The sequence below is a fragment of the Epinephelus lanceolatus genome, chromosome 17, assembly GCF_041903045.1.
Source record: "Epinephelus lanceolatus isolate andai-2023 chromosome 17, ASM4190304v1, whole genome shotgun sequence".
NCBI lineage: Eukaryota > Metazoa > Chordata > Actinopteri > Perciformes > Serranidae > Epinephelus > Epinephelus lanceolatus.
The window spans coordinates 36,266,378-36,282,987 of NC_135750.1; the positions used below are offsets into that span (position 1 = coordinate 36,266,378).

Below are 16,610 nucleotides of genomic sequence, written 5' to 3' on the forward strand. Positions count from 1 at the left end.
TCACAATTATGAGCTTTAACAAAGTTGACATCATGAGTTAATAAGTCAAAATTATGATGCAGTCAAAAATTTGAGAATACATTGAATGACTTTTAAGCCACATAATAGAATACTATGTTGATATTAATATATTTTTGACTATATCGTAATTTTGACTTTGAATATATGGAAGCCCATTTCTGCCAAAAAAAAGGAGAAAAAAATATAAAACATTAAATGTAACAAAAATAAAAATAAGTATTAGTCAAAGTTATGAGATATTCAGTCAAAAGTTTGACTTTGTAAGTTAAAATTATGACCCTCAGGGGCGTCAGTGGCTTGGTGGTAGAGCAGGCGCCCCGTGGCCCTTTGCTGCATGTCACTCCCTCTCTCTCTCCCCCCTTCACGCTCATCTGTCCTATCAATTAAAGGCTTAAAAATGCCCAAAAAAATATCTTAAAAAAAAAGAAAAAAAAAATGTATGACCCTCAATAAAGTAAACATCATGACATAGGTCAAAATTATAAGGCAGTCAGAATGGTTAGTATGGAAGTCAAAACTTTGAAATACTAAGTTGAATATTAATATTTTTTGAGTATGTCATAATTTTGACATTGATGTATGGTCTGAATCTGCCAGAAAAAGAAGAGAAAAAAAAATACAAAAATAAAACTAATTTAGTCAAAGCACTAAGATCCTGACTCAAAAGTTATACTTGGCAAGTCACAATTATGAGCTTTAACAAATAGTAGGGCAAAATTATAAGGTAGTCAACATTTTGACTTTTATGCAAATCATGAAATCAAAATTAATATATTTTTGACTATGTCGTATTTTGACTTTGATTTTGGCTAACCCAATTTCTTTTATTATTGAGTATTATAATTTACCCTGACTGAGTATTTTTAAAAATCAAAATCACAATATTATTTTGAATAAATGATGTTTGACTTTCAAAGTCATGAATTTGATTCAATCAAAATTTTGACATAGTATCTTAAAATGTTGAATTACTTGGAGTTATTTCATATTGTCATTCCTATCATTGCATTTTTTTTCCTGGCAGAAAAATGGGCTTCCATAAATTATCTGAAAGAACAGCTAATATCTTAATGAATGCAAAGCCTGACAGAGATCCATCAATCCTAAGTAAAAATTCCTTTATAAATGAAAACTAAATGAAACGTATATTATATTAAACATGCTTGCCTTTGACAAATTAAGCATTTTTGCATATTCACCTGACCTGATGTTCCTTACTTTCAGACTTAAGGCTAAGCTATATTAGCAGTATTGTTGGAAATGTACCAACCTGAGCACAGTCTTTGTTTTAATTATAACTTTTCCAAATTACATAGTTTACATAGTTTAGATCAGTTATTTCCAGGAAAATGTTAGGAAATCATGGGACCAATGAAATAAATTGTATCTCTCTCAAATCCCCAAATGCTGATGACTGTTGGTTTTTGGAAAATCAACACTGTTCAGTTTGAAATCATCAACAGTTGGTGCTTTTAATGACGTGGAGAAGTGGATCTTTAAGCATGTGTACTGTAGCATTCCTAGCTTGGATCAGTATCTATCACTAACCACAAGCTCATCTCTGCTCATTCTTGGTAGGGTGACTAAGATACAGATATTTACACTACAGTACATCACACACTATGCTGGCTGTTGGAAGAAAAATCACTGAAATCACTCAGTCGTCCTTTAATGTTTGAAGTATTATCACTATCTGTATAGCCCAGGGCATTTTTCCCACTTCATCATATTTATCAGAAAATATCTGTAGCATGCACTTTACCATTTAACAATTGATGCTACAGATTATTTGGTTCAATACATTCTGTGCTGCTATTTACCTGACACCTAAACAAAGGGTACTATGTCTTTGAAACTAACTACCACAAAGATGCTCACATTTTGAAAAAAAAAAAGCGTCTTGTAGAGGAGATTTCTAAATAATTTGTGATATTCACATGGGTGATATTGCTGATGTACATATGTATATAGATAGGTGTAAATGTATTTATATATTTTTTGTCTCAATCTGTATATCTGTTGAATATATTTTCATAGATCCTAGGTCTCCCTTGTACCCCCTTTGATGTGTTTGAGACCTCTAAAACTATTGTCCTTTGTTTATTTGCATGGAGATATTTCAATATAATAAATTATTTATGGCAAATCTTAATGTACTTTGGGATGAGAGTCCAATGAGTTTTTAGATGACACTGGATTTAGTTTGAACTGGATATCCTAGGGGACTGCATGCTGTTGCTAGTACAGGATATGAGATGGAGAGTGAGAGCATTTGCAGACGATACGTTTCTCTACATGTCCAAGCTTGACCTCTTCATACACAAGAAACTTTTCAACAGAATGGTTTACTTTGTGTTTAGATGTTTCAAATGTAATTATAGAGATAATTTTGCTACCTGAGCATTAATAAAGTTGTCTTTGCTTAAGGTAACACAAGCCTTGTCCTGTAGTAAGATTTTATTGGACTTACAAACTCACACATGCATGCAGAAACTTAACAGGCTGACCAGTACCTTTATATTTATCCTATAAATGGACTGCATTTATATAGCACTTCTGCATTGAATCAATGGATTACACTACCCTGAAGTATATAAAGTAGTTAAAATGACCTCCGCCTTTATCAGTTTCAACATCAAAGGAATGTACAATGATTATAATATAATAATATATTATTCTGCAAAGCGCTATTCTGCATTATAAGTATTTACCTTTTGTACTTTTGATTTTGTATATTTTGATGCCAATACTTTTGTACTTTAACTTAGGTAAGAGTTTGAATGCAGGACTTTTACATGTACTTAAGTCTTTTTAGATGGTGGTGCTGCTATTTTTACCGAAGTAAAAGATCACAGTACTTGTTCCACCACTACTTTCTTTTACACAGTTTAGTTTTTCCCATGCTCCTGTCATGTTTAAGACAACAAATCAGTTTACAGACAATGTAACTGAACATTTAACTCAATGAAAAACAAACAAAAAAGGCACACAGTTTCTAAGATATCTAGGGCTGTGTTGGGGAAGGAGTTTCAAAATCCTGGCTATGACCCTGAGTTAAGGTGAATTACTCTGAAGCCAGTAGAGATGGGAGGAGAGTGACAGCTTGAGTAACACCATTTAAAGATCAGCACTCAGCAGGTGATTGGTGAGTGACAGGTTTTGAGCTTGGATAGTGGACAGACAGCCTCGGAAAGTTAAAATGATGGTCAGGTTAATAAATATGTGAACAAATATAGGGAACATTGTGATAGAAATTAAAGTGAACCTTCACAAAGGCATCATTCTCTGCTTTCATATTAATTTATAATAACTTTTAGCCAAGTCACCAAAAGATAATGTTGGAATTGTACTTTTCTGCAAACCACAGATATACTACACTTGTACATTATATCATATCAATGTTTGTTAAGTGATGTAGTATATGAGCTGAACATGTCATCAGGAGGTGGAGGGGGTGGTGAATGGGCGAGACATCTGCCAAGTTGCAGACCACCAATCGAGATGAACAAACAAACAAACATGGCTGTTTTTAGCGACCTGTCACTGTTTGTCCACTTGGGATAGCAGTTGTTTTTTACCAAGATACCGTTGCATTTCCAGCAGGGATTGTGTCTCCAGGACTGGGTATTATAGGCCAAAACAGGATCTCTTCCTAATCATAACAAGTGGTTTGTGCCTGAACCTAACCACACATTAACCACAGTGTCACTGAAATGTACATTATAAATGAACAGTACATGTATCTGTGGTTTACAACGCCATCATTTTTTCTGGTGATTGAGTTGTCATTTCAGAGTCTGAGGGCCAAACATCATGGACAACACCTATCATCCCCTATATGAAGCTCTGAGGTCCTTCAGTGACAGACTGCAGTCCCTGCTGCTGTCACACTACTTAACCATTACTGTACTCATTGGAGAAAAACTCAACATACATAATTTCCATCGAGCCAGGTTTCATTTAAGAGTCTGAGCAGTGGCTGATTTACACCTGGGATAATAACAAGACACAAACAGCACTCTGAACCACTGATACAGTGTGGAAATGTGAGGTGTGAGCCCCATCTAGTGGTGAAGTACTGCTACAACAGGGCTCCTGAGAAAAGCTTTGATCAACACAAACACAAAGTCAGGCATGTTATTCCATTTCTAACATTTATTAAGTGCAAAAGAATATTTTTTTTATATCATTCAATGACATATAATGAACAGGAAGATGTCTCCTGGATGCAAATGACATTTTGACACCATAAAGAATATTATAGACATGGTAAAGCCATCTGTGAAAAATCCCCGCACAGAGACATATAAATAGTCACTTAATCAAAGAAAGTTAGATTTCCAATAGCATGGCAGTACAAGTCAATTCATCTTTGAACACTTGGCCCCCAGAGATAAACACGGTGAGCTCTGTACAGGTTATACTGACCATACATGACATTAATGCCAGTCGACTCCTCCAACACCTCTCAGGTTCCCTCTCTACTGACCACACCTCACACATTTAGACCTCATGATGCTGTAAAATGGGAATGAATGGAGTGTTATAGTTCAACACACTCAGTAAATAAACAGCACATTAATTTGATTTTCCATCTACTGGAACCTTTAAAATTCACAAGAAAATTTCAAGTATTTTTTTAACTGACATCACCAAACTCAATACTGATGTAGACTATATTGCAGAGCGAGCCCATCTCAGTAACATTCTCTCTCAGACCAGCTTTGAACTTCGCACATCCTTTCTATAACTGACCACAGTGTGTTTTTTTCACCAGGATAAAAACCTTAAACATTTGTCAGTAGTACAAAGCTTTGTAATATGGCAGCCAGTCTTTCCTCCATCACATATTATCAGAATCTGAATGGAAAAGATGCCCCTTAACAAGCAATAGATATCAGGTATGATACAGTATCTTTCATATCACCAGGATAATCAGTACATACATAAATGAATGTTACATGTTTTAAACACTGGCAGACCTGCCTGTATCTAACATTACACTTAAACTACATGCAATAACAAGTATTTACACATTTTAAAATGTTAATCCTTGTCATATAAAAATGCCATATTATATATTAAACCCTTCATTGATAAAGCCAGGGTCTGTCTGAAATATGCTACTTTATGCCCAGGAAATGCTGCATGTGGCTCATCAGTAGATCTGATAAAGAAATAGACTGTTATTTGATTATCATCCATTGTAAAATGGAAACAGAAAATGAGGCTTGTTTGACTCCAACAAGTTAACAGAGAAAATGCCACATCTTGTCTGTCTTTTTTCCTTGTCTGCACACTTTTGGCAACAAAGTTTTTCTGACATTATGGAGCATTTGCAGCTTGGCGACAGCAATGGTTAAATTTGAAGGGTTACACATGTTGGCCTGTAGCTTTGCTACTTCTCAGTTTAGTAGTAGGACAGGCACTATGCTTTACCACATCGAGAACAAAGCTAATAAGGTGTACATGCTACACTCGTCAGCTAGCTGCTCTGCACTGTGCACCAGGTGGGTTGGGTGGGAGCTAGCTAGCAGTGCCGCAACACCGCATGTTGCTGTGGATACATGGTGGTTACCCTACGGTCTCCCAGTCAGGTTGCCCTGGTGAGTAAGCGTCTAATGTTCAGCCGCAAAATCCCTTTAGCACTATTAACCACTGTTAGCTCTGTCAGCATCAATGCCAGCATCAGCATAACTAGTGGTGTTAACATACCTTAGTAAACAATGCTACTGATTTTTGCAGCTCAAAATAAGAAGTGTGTCTCAAATCACATACTTCTGTACTAAACACTAAGCACTTTGAGTGCACAAGTGCGCTGAGTGTGTTCACACTGCATAGTACGGGAAAATGCAAAGTACTACTGGCGCAAAATGGTTTAAAAGTTAAGTGTGGAATCATGGACACTTCTCACCCTCCACTGCATCACAAACTTCTTAACTTTTGACATGGCGGCTGGAGACAACAAGCCTGAGCTGGCTACAGTGAACACTGCTGCATTATACAGATGTAAATTGTGCATGTTTTTTTACACTAAGTTCCAATACTGTTGTCAAACAGAAGCCGTGAGAATTGTTTGTTGGGTCTGTAATGAATTTGGAGATAGCAGTCAAGTGTTGGTGATAATGCTCCACCGTCTGTTTGCAATTTGCTGTTTCAAAAGAAGACAAAGAAGAAGAAGAGGCAGTTAAAAAAACACAAGGCTGTTGTCACTTCCAGTAAGTAAAAAACAGCAGAGCGTAAGATGCGACATTAGGCTATGTGTTGAAACTAGTGCACCATGCAAGAAGTACATAATGTAGTACACTTCAGTGTAGTACACTAACGAAAGCACGTGATTTGAGACATACTCGCTGACTGAGTCGCTGACTCACCTGGGGCGACCCACGGGAGACCAAAGGATGGCCACCATGTTTCCACAGCCATGCTGTCCTGCCACCATGAGTAAGGACATTACTGGCAATCACAGAATGAGCAGCACTAGCTCCCTCCCACCCGATCTGGGCTCGCTATACAGTGGAGACCAGGAGCAAGTAGGCACCATGTTTCTGCAGGTTAATGCAGCTAGCTGGCCATGTGTCAGCAAAGCCAACAGAAAATAAAAGGCAAAACATGAGCATCATAAAACATCAAAATCTCATCACCTCTAAATGAATACCAGTTTGAAATGTGACGCTAAAGCTCACTGAGTCAATGGTGCGCTGGATTAAAAGGAAAGTGCCTCTTGTTTTTAATGTCATTTATAATTTTTTTTTCTTCAAAATACCCAGTTAGTAATCGGTTAATGGGTGTACGGCTTTTAAAAGCAAAATTAAGTGTCATCCCTAGTTTGCATTGTGGGTAATGGAGGCAACAGCTTTTGACAAGGACATGTGGAATAAAAAAGGTACTATCTCTGGTTCTATTCACTGATTTTGATCCTTTTTCAAAAACTGTCCAGCGTGAGTCAAACAATGTTATGGAAGTGCAATGCTAAATGGATGGCGTACTCTTTTAATGCCTGCTGGCTTGTTAAGGTTCTATCTGTACAGCTCTTTTTCTTTTAATGAGAAGTAGAAAATCTAGTTGTAGATTAGTTGCTGCAAAGTGCTGTTTCCCCCTACAAGCCATACATATTCAGTTTCCAACACAACTCACACAGTATGTGTGTGTTTGCTACCACCAATAGCCATTTACTGTGTAAACAAGGTTCATATTTAATGTTCATCAATGAATCTGGAGTTAGAGGCTGCAGCATAGATTTCATATACCTGGATTATCTTCTAATGTGCGTTGGAAAATCATTTTTAACTTTGCTACAGCACTTTATATATATATTTTTTTTACATTACACGTTTTCTTCAGATAAATGTTGTTGCAGTAAGGCGTATTGTTGAATTCTTGCTGTGTGCACCAGCCACCACTGGGTGTCGCCAAACCCGTCAAAACATAGAAACAATCTAAAGGAGAAACAGTTTCAAAACACAAACAACATAATAACAGTTTACCAGCAACTGTACCATGAGTAAAACAAAGTTATAGCTATCACCTAAATAAACAATGCTGTAAATTTAAAGTGATTGATCAAAGATTAGTCTCACATGGATCTGATTTCTCTCTATATACCCTAAAGGTGACAACAACAACAGGTTACCCTGAATCTGTATGTGAAGCACCAGCATGAAGGCAGGACTGTGAACACACTTTAGTGTTCATTATCTCCGATATCACTGCTTTAACCATGTGTTTAGACTTTGAGAGTGTTGCTCGGATACCAAATATAGAGCTGAGGAAATAAAAAAAACCTCTCATTTCCTTCTCTCCTTTCTTCTTTTCCTCTTTCACCCATGTCTGTCTGACAGAACTTTCCAGCGAGGGGATGTTGACTGAGACAGACGTGCCATCCAAAAGGAGAAGTCTTTGCAAAGACTGGCACGACACAGTGTTTTGCCCAGTTGAACCCTTTATGGAAGCATGTTTGTTAGAGATAATGGGCGATACTGTCACGGCTGGGAGACAAAGACCCCGTTCAAACTTCCAGTCGGCCGTGCTGTTCCAGTCATATAGATATAGAGTTGCCATTGAGGTGGGTGGGTGGCAGGCTGAGGCTCAGAGTGGGACTGAGGCCTGAGCTGAGAGCGGGCCGGAGGGAGGGGGCTGACAGGTCCATGCTGAGGTCATTCAGGTTGGCCTGGGGGTCAGAGGTCACGGTGAGGTCGTTGAGGTTGGGCGTAACATTGAGGGGAGCTGACGAGGAGGTGTTGCTGTTGGCTATGCGGCGGAACACAAAGTGGAAGGGTGTAGCCTGTGAGCGGCTGTGGAGCTCAGCCTTGATCTTCTGAGGGTGGGTGTCTGGTGCCAGCTGCTGGCTGCTGCCCTCCATCAGCAGGAACAAGCCGTAGTTCTCAGGGTCTGACACTTTAAACTTCTGGGCACACAGCTGACACACCTCCTCCACTGTGGCATAAGGTCGAACCTGGAGGGTTTTGGCTGTACAGCCGCTGTCCAGCTCCTGTAGCGCCACCCGCAGGTAGTTCTAAGGGGGGCGGTCAGAAAAGAAACTGTCAGACAAACATTTCAGCTCTGATCACAATTTCCAATATAAAAAAAGCCCAAATCCAGGTGTGTGACTTTTTTAATTCTAAGAATGAGCTATGTCAACATTACTGATGTGACAGCTGTAAAATTAAGGCAAAGTATGACTGTGCTTCTACCTGGAAGTCATCAATGGAAGGTGCAGAGCGTAGGGTGGTGCGTCGGCGGTGCCACTGATGCAGTGTGTCTCTTGTTTCAGAACTCAGCACTCTGGCTGCCTGCTCCTCCTGGAAATTTTTGATCAGGGACATAGCTCCATACGCGCTGGTCAGGTAGTAGCCACCTGGACAAACAGAGGCAGAAGGTAAACAATGTGTACGAAGACGGTCAAAAGAAAATATTCTTTTCTGTGGGGTGATTATGGTGGAGGTTTAAACAGACCTTCTCCATGCAGCAGAGAGGGGTCCAGCAGCTCCATCATGTAAAGGATCTCGTTGTCCAGCTGGGGCATGTCGCACTGGGCCAACACATAAGTTAGCATGGGCAGGAAGTCATCAGCACCATACAGACGACCTGAGAGGCAAAAAGAGCAGGCAGGTGACATCCTGCACTTTCACTTTCATCATCTGACATCTTTTATACATCTTACATTTTATTAAATGGCTTGAGGATTTTTTATATTAAAGAAAACTGGCAGAATATTCTGATCTCTACCTGAGTTGTCCTCCATGATGGTGTAGATGAGTTTGCAGACTCTCAGCAGCATGGTGACCTTTTTCTCTGGGGAGTACAGTTTACTCATGGTGTGGAACTTGTGCTTGATCTTCTCTATGGCCATGGGGTCCGGGGGCAGTGTGTCGGCCACGCCCATTTCCTGTGGCTGCCGGGCCTTTGCCAATGCTAGGTTCTCTTTCAGCTCCTGCCACTCCCCACTGCGTACCTGGAACTCCTGCAGGGCCACACTCACTACCGGTTTGAGGGGCTTCAGGACGCATTTGTGCATGGCCTTCTCCAGGACTAGGTCTGGGCAGAGGAGGAAACAGGTGAGCTTCACATCAAGCTACTGACTCTTTTTTAAATGTAATATTGTCCATGCTTTTGGTAGAATTTTGGAAAAACAAAACAAACAAAAAAAACAAAATGGCAACTTCATATGAACTTTTTCCAGATTTTATTGTAGCCAAAGCCAACTGAAACAAATTATATAATGCCAGACAAACAAAACAATATTTTTCATATTAATAAAATAGTTGTACCTAGCCCCAGTTTGTGCATCTCATGTATTACAGGTAGATTTGAGCCCCAGAGCCATGCGTCAGTTTTATAAATAAATAATTATACTGTTTGCTGTACAGTAAAACAGTTTTAACCCCAGCAGAGGGATTTTTATTTATCCAGAAGACTCTTGAAGTATCAGATAATAGCACTGTAGAATAGTCCATAGATCACTCTGACTACTTGTATTCCCACCTCTGAAGACATGTCTGCTAGGCTGACTTGTGATCTTAAATTGTTTATTATTTATGTGTCAGTATTCAGCCACATGTTTGTCTATCTGTCTACTGTCAGTCTACTGTGAGGTCATTACATTTCAGAGCACAAACCAGGTAAATGTTAACATCACATTCCTTAGTGGTATTGTTAGTCAGGACCTACAAGCTCCCTGGAGATGGCCATGGTGTAATCACTACTGTTGGATCAATACTCATGTGTGAAACCCAAGATGTCATTGTTTACCATCTGTATACATCAAAGTTCATGGCAGCTGGAAGTGTTGTTGTTGGAGCAGAAGAATCCAGATTCCACACAGCGACAGTGTCAACACCAGCTTTTACAAGCTCAGCTGTGCAGTCCCACCAACACCAACCATGATATCATAATACAGACAGGATGGATACAGAGAGGGAGGCCAAACCACAGCACTGCTGAATAAGGACCATGTGTGCATGCTGTCTGTGTGTGTGTGTGTGTGTGTGTGTGTGTGTGTGTGTGTTGCTGATTTTCCTCCAGAAAAAGGTGAAGTCAGCAGTTTTTTTGGCTGAGCACATCTACAAACACACATTTTACTTTTCACCACAGCCTGATGGCATCCAGTGGCTGCTATTCACAACAATCAGTCTGTCAGTAACTATGAGTTGTTGCTGGTCTTACTGGAAAACTTGTCCACACCCACATTACTGCTACCTGCTGATACCTCTGCTGGAACCAAACCAGACTGCACATTCTCACTTCCTCATTCTGCAGCTACACACTAATAAAGAGCTGCCAGTAAGTAGGCCGCCCAGCATGTTGAACCCGCATCAGCACAATTAGAGATGTTTTTTCTGCTACACAGATTATGAGACTGAGAGGACTTGTTGGTCTTTGTCTTTTAATTTTAGTGTTCCAGGATGAGACTTTCTTTGACTTCATGGTTTTCAGTTATTTTGGATGAAGAAGACATCGTGTTTAATTGGAAACAACCATCTTCCTACCATTTTATATTCCCCCTGACATCCTGACACTCCACTTTCACTGAGAGACAACAATGTGACAGAACAAGATTTGAAAGGGAAATAAAATAAACAAAACAAATATTTTGTGCTGTGATTCCTGGCACAACCTGAACCAAGTACAAGGAACAAACAAATGTTTTAACTCTCAAACTCTTCCTTCTTTAAAGGACTACAGTGAAAAAAATAATCAGATTCAAGACAAGATATTCAAGACAAAAAAGCTAAACAATAGTACCAGAGCTGCAACTAACCATTTCATTAACTAATCTGCCAGTTTCTTTGCTTCTTCAATTGATTTTACATCTGATTTATAAAATGTAAGAAAATAATGAAAAATGCCCATCCCAATTTCCAAAAGCCCATTAAAGTTTATGTCTTCAGAAGTCTTGTTTTGTCCAGCCAACAGTCCAAAACCCAGAATAATAATAATAAACTATAATACAGAACTGAAAAAAAGCATCTAATACTCACATTAGACAAGCTGGAGCCAGTCAACTGTGAGCACATTTGTTTTAAAAGTTACTTAAATAATGAAGCAGAATAACTCATGACAAGAAAAATCTAGCTGTAGCCAAGTGGCAACCTTCAGAGCAGAAAATGAAGCCAACGCAGTTTTTCTTAATGGCCATTAGGCTGGCACTGACCTGAAAGACACTGTAAAGATGAGCAACTGGGGAGACAAGGAATCGTGCGCCCTCCTTGCCCTCGCAAACGAAGATGTCATTTACCGTCAAATGACGGGAACGGTGAAGGACGGGCCAACTTATGAGAGAATTGCCGAAGGACTGACCAGCCGCAGCTTCCCTCGGAGTACATTGCTGTTTGCATCACACGCTGAGCTACACATGTTACTTGCTCACGCCCCCCATTGCCCCGAAATAGGCGCATTCTGTATGAATAAAAGTAGGCAGGCGGCATTTTGCTGCACTCCCCGATTTTGTTTTTATACTGCCAATGCTGAACGAAGACTGATTGGGCTTTCCTGCAAATTTGCACAATTCCTATTTGAAAAGGGCTAGTGATGGCCTGAATGATGAAAGAAACTAGTAATTTGAAGTCTTGAATGCACAGTATGCATCTTTTTGGCTTAACAACAAAGATACCTCTTATTTCTTGCATTTTCTTTTTCACCTAATACTTCTCTTAGACTGTGTCTCCCGCAGCTCAATAATCACTGGACTCCCCACGGGTCTGTTACAGTGATTAAAAACAGGGAACACATTGCCAACATTCCTCACTGTGGGCAAAAATTTCAGAGCTCTGTTCATGTCATTCTAAAGGAGAGAAAATTCCAGATTTACAGACAGACAAATTAGCCTCCTCAAAGAAAAGTAAAGAGTGAGTGCTGACCCCCTTCATGTTTCTGTGTCCTGCTCTAGCTTCTAAGTGAATTCATGTATCTATCTTACATGACACTGTGACTTCACCATGTCTAAGTCACAGTCTGCCTTGTGTTGCACACATACAGATGGTAGGAAACAGAGGAGACAGTCTGCTTAAGAGCAACTTATCAGTCAAGGTCAGCCAAAACAGGCGATCAGACATAAACACACACCTCTGGCAACAAAACAGGGCCTCTTCCCGCTTCATATAAACATCCTCTCGACCCTCTTCTGGCCTTGAACCAAGGGAATTTCAACATTAATGTTCCTCCCCCATCAATGTGCATTTATGGTCAAGGACTGTGATGTTTTTACCTTTTTTACTGTAGTTTTGAGTTTCCTTGTCATAGTCACCTTTAATGATCATTCTCCCAATGATTTAAAAAGTAATTTTATTTCCTGTGTGCCAGAGGATTTTTTTACCTGATGGACACCAAGCATTCAGAACGAAGCTTTATGAAAAGGCCGTATTCACCAGGTCTCTGTAATCCATTTCTGGTCAACACTAAGCAGACAGAATCTAAGTAAAAACACATCAAACCCACACCCATATACATGTGAACACACACCAAGTGGCAGAGACATGTGGACAATGAGACCGTGTCTCCTTAAAGTAAAAACAGCCTGTTGTTATCAGAAGGAGAGGTGTGTCTATCTGTGCTTTCACTGAACCAAGAAGCTCTCCTGATAGACAGGTTGCTTTCTTCCTGCTTTGAGAATATACATCTTAAAAATAGCCTTTGTACCGATCCTTGAATCATACACACAAGCAGGTCGAGGGACAAGTTTTTAGAGGTTCCCATATTAATCAAGCCAACTGGCAAAGAATAAAAGCAAGGAAGCATCTTACATCTCAACTTCTACTACATGGATTGGAGTGATTAGAGTAATTATCAAGGCCTTGATGAAAGAAGAAGAGTTCTGACTTCACTCTTTTCTTTCTGGGTTGTTATTGGGAAGCATTTAGATTCAAGCTACCATCTGAGACCATCTAACAGAAATACAGCAAAGCACCAGAGGGATGTACAAAGAAGTGAGATTAGTGGGTTATAGAGGTATGTTGAGCCTGAAGCCAGAGTTTTCATGTTATGAAAGTGGCTCTCTTTTAACCTAGCTTGATCACCATGGTAACTTATGATGCACATCTGACCTGGTCTGGAGCAGGTTATGTTGAAAGCGCCTTCCACTAATCACCTTTGGGAATAGTGTTGCCTTTCTTCAAATATCCAGTGGATCCAGGTGACAGGATTGTATGAGGTAGGGATGCATGATATTGGATTTTTGTTGATATCCGATATGCCAATAAATAACTACTAATTTGGCCAATAGCCAATACAGATACATCCACTTTTCTCCCCAACTAATTTCATTGATCATCAAGTCTCTTCTGCAGTAGAACTTACTATCACTATTGTGATGGCCCACCAGCAGATGGAGACATGAAAGGCTTGAATGCTTTACTTTTCAATGTATGTAATATTCATTCATTGTGCAAAATAAGAAAAACCATGTTGGCCAATTCTGATAGATCATTTTAAAGCCAACACCAGCCAGTACCAATAATGTGCTGATATAATCGGGCATCCTTGGTAAGAGGTTCTCTTCAGAGGGAGAGAATGTTTAGTGATCGAATAGATCCGTTGTTTTTTCGGGTCCATGTCATTGGTTCGACAGCCCATTAGTCAGACTGTCCGCGGTGCTGAATGGCTCACGGTGGGTGTGTGGTGCGCCGCGACCGGCTTGAGGCAGAGCAGGCTCACGGCTTATGTGTTTGTCACTTTCTTTTTCATTTTAACCCACACCATGATCTTTTCCTGACCCTAACCAAGTGGTTTTTGTGCCTAAACCTAACCAGACCTTAACCACAGGGTATCATGATGATTTCGGAACAGACTTCGGAACAATGAGTTTAATATGGTCGGAACAATGGGATGTTGAACCAATGGGCTGTCGAACCAATGGGTAGTTCCCGTTTTTTCCTGACGATATTCTCTATGAGTCATACACATTAGAAAATGAATTAGTGTGTTAGTATTTATCACAGATAATATTCAATCACTAAAATTCATTTCATTTTGATATGGCCAAAAAGTGATTTCCACCTAGGGCAGAGCGATGTGTTAAAAATCAAATATCACAATATTTCAATATGATATTGTTACAATATTGTAGGGTTGACTATTAGTGCTTTCACTAAATATTTACACAATGACATTTTTGATAGACTGATATATTTTTGCAGCCTTTAAAACCAGGAAAATACAATGCGTACGATACTACAATATCCAAAATTGATGACTATATCTAGTCTCATATCACAATATTGATATAATATCAATGTACTGCCCAACCCTATGTCACGTATCCTTCTTGTGGAACAATCTCACACAATATGTCAAATTTCATAGTACACCACATAGGTCTTATCCAGCCCTTGATGTAATTATAACACATGAATAATTGGTGAAGCACCACAAACAGAGCTTCATGACGTCGTGTCATCTCAGGCTATCGCAGTGTGGGATGAGTGGAGTACAAGGAACTCTATTCTCCCCTCACCCTGCCTGAACATCCTGGACCCAAACACACACATGGTTGGGTTGCTGAGTGAGTGCTAGAGGGGAACAACAACAACAACATCTTCCACATTTGAAACTCTGTGACTGCCTCCCCTTAATATCTGCACATTTGTTGTTTTCTTTGTTTCTAAGTGACCTAGAAATTTGCTTATTGTAGCTAAAGCTGCATTACTTTTCCTGGTATTTAGGGTAGTGTTATAAATGACCATACTGTGCGAGAAAACAACCACCCATCCGTAATTTACATTAAACACTGAATGAAAGCACTAACAGTCATACCAAAATACTAGTACACTACTTCAAAGCAAGGAGAGTCTAAGATAGACAGAGAAAACAAAAACACAGAAACCATGAAAAAAATACGAAGAGAGTGTCAAAGAACGACAGCGTGAGACAGAAAGTGGAGGGGGCTCGCCTCAAATCCTCTCACTCTGATTGGATAGCTAATTTGAAAGAACTGGAGTTGGAGTAAGACAGAGATTGTCCGACTTGGCAGACAGTCACCCAAATCCATCTGGGCCGGCCGGCCTTGGAGCTAAACAGAAAACACTCTGAAGCTGCCACAACAAAATGTTGTGCAACTATTCCAAGAACTGAAACCCATGCAGTTCCCACTGTGTCATCCCTGTGAAAAACAGGTCATTCAGAAAAACAGCCAGCGCCACACGCAACACCCAAACATGAAAAACAGATATCTTCAGTTTTTTGGCTTCTTCTTTTTCTTTACTTCAGAACTTATACTATTGGTAGTTGCCAATCAAACCTAAAACTTTTAATATCTGATGACCTACTTATATTTTTATATTTCATTTGGGGTATTTCATGTTTTATTACTATGGGTCAGGCTGCAAAAACACTGGATCCTACATTTTTAAATGCAACTGGGTAGTCTTACATTAGACTTTGCCTGCTTGGTAAACAACATCTTTTAAACTTTACACCTTCTGTCTGTAATGCAGCCTTTCTCGAAAGAATTTTAAATCTGAAGCACGGCCTAAGATGACACTGACATAATCAGGGTTTTTTTATGACTTTGGAAAGCTCCCTTCAGAGTCACATAAGGCATCACACAACTGCTTTCACTGCTTGCACTCCTCCATAGGAGTAAACTAAACTTAAGTGTATATTTGTTGAACTGCCCCTTTAATAAAATGTGCTTTAAAAAATCACATAACAGATGCTGACATTTTATAAGTTGAGTAAAAATATAGTTTTAAAATATAACTAGAAATTAAAAAGCTGTCAAAGAACTAGCTTGAAAATGTAAAATGTTGGCATTTAAGATTAGTTTTCATGTTATGTGATGAATGCTGATAAAAGAGATTTTCACCCATTTCTTGACTTCATAATTATATCCCTGTGGTGAACTATTTGAATGGGGCCAGTAGAAACAGGTTGGTTTAACAGCCCCCTTCCTCCTCAGATAAAACCCTCTTTGTGCTCTCTGTTTACATGCCACTCTGTCCAAGGTCTAATGCAGCCACTGAGTCTTGGCCTAAATGACTCAGACCACTCTTCCGGCAGGTGTGTGTGTGTGTGTGTTCCTATGTATCTATGTGGTTGGGCTTGGTCCGCCTTTCATATTGCTGTCATGGTATTGTCGGATATAATAAAGGATG

General features: G+C 39.5%; 1 protein-coding gene across 1 annotated transcript in view; it reads right to left on the bottom strand.

Moving 5' to 3' along the window:
* Nucleotides 1-4,156: 4,156 nt before the first annotated feature.
* The window catches only part of LOC117248433 (ras and Rab interactor 2-like), a 62,785-nt gene continuing 50,331 nt past the window's right edge, over nt 4,157-16,610 (bottom strand). Inside the window, exons 9-12 of the mRNA XM_033613511.2 lie at nt 9,250-9,558; nt 8,977-9,108; nt 8,715-8,878; nt 4,157-8,536 (exon numbers count right to left, since the gene is read on the bottom strand). Of these exons, the coding sequence (XP_033469402.2) occupies nt 8,060-8,536; nt 8,715-8,878; nt 8,977-9,108; nt 9,250-9,558 (1,082 nt within the window). The 3' untranslated portion in view covers nt 4,157-8,059. The remainder of the gene's footprint in view (nt 8,537-8,714; nt 8,879-8,976; nt 9,109-9,249; nt 9,559-16,610) is intronic.